The sequence below is a fragment of the Entamoeba histolytica genome, genomic scaffold (genome assembly GCF_000208925.1).
Source record: "Entamoeba histolytica HM-1:IMSS scf_1104750519139 genomic scaffold, whole genome shotgun sequence".
Lineage (NCBI taxonomy): Eukaryota > Evosea > Mastigamoebida > Endamoebidae > Entamoeba > Entamoeba histolytica.
In genome coordinates, this window is record NW_001914945.1 from 50,788 (window position 1) to 55,036 (window position 4,249).

The 4,249-nt window shown below is 27.4% G+C and overlaps 1 protein-coding gene across 1 annotated transcript in view; it reads right to left on the reverse strand.

Annotated features, from left to right (window-relative positions):
* The window catches only part of EHI_188990 (uncharacterized protein), a gene marked incomplete at both ends in the record, with an annotated part of 4,454 nt that extends 601 nt beyond the window's left edge, over positions 1 to 3,853 (reverse strand). The window contains 2 exons of the mRNA XM_648863.2: positions 40 to 3,603; positions 3,675 to 3,853. Coding sequence (XP_653955.2) covers positions 40 to 3,603; positions 3,675 to 3,853 — 3,743 coding nt within the window. The remainder of the gene's footprint in view (positions 1 to 39; positions 3,604 to 3,674) is intronic.
* Between the last annotated feature and the right edge of the window lie 396 nt (positions 3,854 to 4,249).

Sequence of the window (4,249 nt, forward strand, 5' to 3'; positions counted from 1 at the left end):
AATACTCCATTCTCCATCACTATTAAATTAAACAATAACATTAAAATCTCTTTATGTACATCACTATTAACATAAATTCTTCTTGTTTTTCTCATATTTTCATATGAATGTTCATCAACTTTTACTACTTCAGTGTTTGTTTTTTCAAACATCATCGTATCAAGAATAAGATGTAACTTCCCTGTTTCCTTAAATTTCTGTTCTACTTGTGTCAATAATCCAGTAGAACTATTAGTTGTACTTCCTGATGCAGATGACGTTCCAGTTCCGGAGTTATCAATAGACTTTCTAATAGCTGGAACCATTTTAAGTGGTGGTGGTCGCTTTTTTCGAGCAGGAGGCATACCTTCTTTCTTTATTTCTTCTTTAACTTTTGTATCATTTGGTTTGTCAGTTGAAACAATTCCTTGAGGTTCTTCAATTTTTGTTTCAACTGGCTTTGTGTTATTGGGTGTTGGGTTAATAGACTCTTTCTTCTTTGACTCTTCCTCTCGTATGACTGATTCCTCAAACTTGTTCAATGGAATAGAAATATCTTTGCATGATGTTATTGGAGAAGTTTTGTGTTGTGTTTCGTCATCTAATTTACAAGGAATAAAAAAACTACCTGCTTCAAGTGAACTTCTTAGACTTGAACGAGATGAGTCAGGAGGACTAACCGTAATGATTCCAGGGATTTTTGCTAATGACAACCTCATAGGAGTTTTAGCCTCTTTCTTAATAACATCAATAGGAGGGGTTTTACCTGGGCTTTCAATAGGAGGAGTATTATAATTTGTTTCATGTTCTTTTGGTGTTTCTACAACCTGGAAGTATTGGGAGTCAAGAGAGAGACTATCCGACCTAGTATCAGAAATAGGAGTATTTTTCTTTGATGGTTTATAACGTTCATCAGTTAGAGTTAGTCTTTTCTTATTGACTTCAATAGTCTTTTGAATTTCTTGAGACTGAGCATCAGAGAGTGACAGAAGTTTTCCATCGAATATATTGTTTGTGGTTAGGGGTCTTGATTTAGAAGTTTCCAACATAATTCGAGGTGATAATTGAGTAATTCCATCCTTTTTAATGTCCTCATCTTGTTTTGTTTCAAATTTACGAGGAGAAAGTGGTTTAGTTGGACTAGCGTTTACACAAAGTCTAGGAATATTAACTTTCATATTCTTTCTTCCAGTCATACGTTTTGTTTGTGCTTTTGGTTGTTCTAATTGTTTTTTAGGTTGTTGTTTAAAAGCATCAAAAATCCCAGTTTCTTCTTCATGAGAGTTATTCCAACTTATATTAAATTCTAACATAACTTCGTGTAATAATAATGAGAATAAACCTAGTCTGAAAAAGGTTTGTCTACTAAACTCAGTTTTATGTGCTGCAAGTCCATTTAACATTTTCAAAGCTCCAACTAATACTCTAATATCATCATCAGTCCAAGTATCTTTATAATATATTTTAATGAATAATTTAAATGCAAATCTAATATACTCATTAACAACAGATTTTCTTCTGATAATTGGTGAATTTACACTAAAGAAATATGTAAAAAAAGAGAGTGCAGTAACTTTAGCGTCAACTCCAAATAAAACAGTTTCATCCCTTAAAAATCTAAAAAGAAATCCATTTGGTGGGACGACTAGATTTTCTAAATTTTCTTGAATTGATGTATAATTTTGATTGTTTGGAAGAGATTTTTGATCAAAGACTTGTAACAAATGAACAAGAACTTGAAAATAAAGAATGGCATATTCTCGTTTCTTTCCAAGTAATTTGTTAACATTTTCATGGTAGTTTGATGTTTCTTTATCCCAATCAATAAGATATCTTTTTGCACATGCCATTGCTAATTTACTAATTTCTTTTGGTGAATAGATTTGTTGAATTGCATGAACTGAGTGTGTTTCATTCAAACATTTATTATTAAAAATTTTAAAACAACGACCAACTTCTATTAAAAGGTCATATTGAGAGTCTAAATAACATTCTGTTTGTGGACGTTGAAGACATAAAGAAATAGGCATTAAAACTCTTTCTGATAATCCTAATCCAATTGTTTGATATCTAGCTATTTTCATATAAACTCTAAATATTTTTAATAAAATACGGAAGAAATAAGCACTAAATGATTTTGATTCTTCTATAATTAATTCCCAATCAGTTAATATTTTCATAAAAATATTTTCTTTATTACATACATAAATATGTTGAAAATAATCTTCCATAGAATGAGTGATTTCTTTAAAACAATCTTTATAACCCAATGACACTGAAGGAATGAGGAAAAAACAAATCTGTTTGATTAGCTCAGGATTTTCTTCTATAACTATATTATATCTAATCAATTTAATTACTTGTTTTAATTGTTCAAATCCAGATTTGTAAGTTAAATTATCAAGAAATGCTTCATTTTCATTTTTTGAATTAAATATCTTAACTCCTGTTTGATCTACTTTAAGAATATAAGGAAGACTTTCATTAAAAAATGCTTGAGCTAATTTTCTTGCTTCATCCCTCATTTCATTTTTTGATTCTAATTGTTCATCACCTTTTCCTTTTCCTGTTTTTCTAGGAGTAATTGCTCTTTGGAAACTTCTACTTTGTCTTCTTAAGAAAGTATCATCTTCTTGGAACAATGAATTTGAGAAAAATATAGACTTTCTTTTTACTTGTTTTGATGATCCTCTATCCATATCATCATAGTTAATTGGTGTATTATCATCCTTAACAATAACAGTTTTAATTGATGGCAATGGTTTTTCATCAAAGGTATAATCACCAAAAATATTTTTATATATTTCTTTCATCTTTTCAGTTAGTATAATTCCTACCTTTTCTGTTTGAAGAACAGTACAAAATGCTTTAGTATATTTATCCAATAATTTACCAATAAGAAGATAAATTCCATCACAAATTGAATGCATTCTTATATGATCAAATAACATTTTAATGATAGTCTTTTGTTCAATTAATGAATTAGAAAAAACACGACTGATTAATACTTCTAAAGAATTAACAAGGTCAGTAATTGGATGATGACATAAATCATTTATAAATTTTGGTAAAATCATTATTACATCTTTAATAACAAAAGATTCAGAACAACTTATTGCATGAATTTCATTTAGTTTGTCAGTTATATTAAATTCTTCTGTTGAAAAAGAGCTAGGAAGTTGAGTAGGATTAATGTATTGTTTTAATGCATTAATTGCACTATTAACAGTTTCACACCGAGCAATAATAGAGAGTTTTTCATTTAATAATAATAATGAACCATTTTCTTCATCCAAATCAATTCTTTTAATTCCTTGAATTGACTGACAAATTAAACGAGGAGAAGTTGGGTCTGGATGAATAGTAGGTGATTTATTCATTGAAGGTAAATCACTAAAATATTGTGTTCTCACAAGAAATTGAACGAGCTGTTGATATAAAGTGAATTGATTAATAGCAGCTCTAATATTATTATTAGTAATTCCTTTAATGTTAGTAGACACATTATATTCTATTTGTTTTGAGTTACCAATTTTTTTCTTTGTTAAAGTTGTAACAACACTATCTTTGAATAAAGTGTGATGTGAAATTAAATTATGGTATTTAATTGTAATAGTAATTCCTCTAAGTAAATGTAAATATATTTATTCTTTTATTTAATATATTTTAAATTAAAGAAAATAGTTATTCCAAACTTTGTTGATTCACTTGTTGGTGTTAAAACCCAAATAAGCATTGTTGCTGGTGGAATTGTTTTCATAGTTTGTATAATTTCATTTTGATCACTTAAAAATACAACTAAAGGAACAGTAGATAATGATTTAGAATGTGGAGAAACCAAACTTTGTCTAAAACTGAGTCGAGGTGATGCCATTAGAGAAATAATAAAATGAAACTTTCTTTTTCTTTTTTGTTTCTGTTTTCTTAAAAATTTTAAATAAAATTTTTTTTTAAATTAAACAAATCTATTTTTAACACCTTCTCTTAACTCCGAATTTAGTACAAAATACTTTATGGTTTTTTATTTCAATTACTATTTTTAAACAAGGTTCTATAATAGAACAGTATTTAACAAATAAGTTAAATTGAAGAAAAATAAAAATCGAAATAAAGAGTTGAAAGGAAAAAAATTAGTCTTTAAATTAAATTAAATCATTTTTCTATAAAATTCATTTAATTATTTTATTTTTATATTTTAGAACTATTAATTTAATGAAATTTTTATTCATTGTTTTTTTACTTAATGAAAGGAAAAACTTGTCTTTTATAT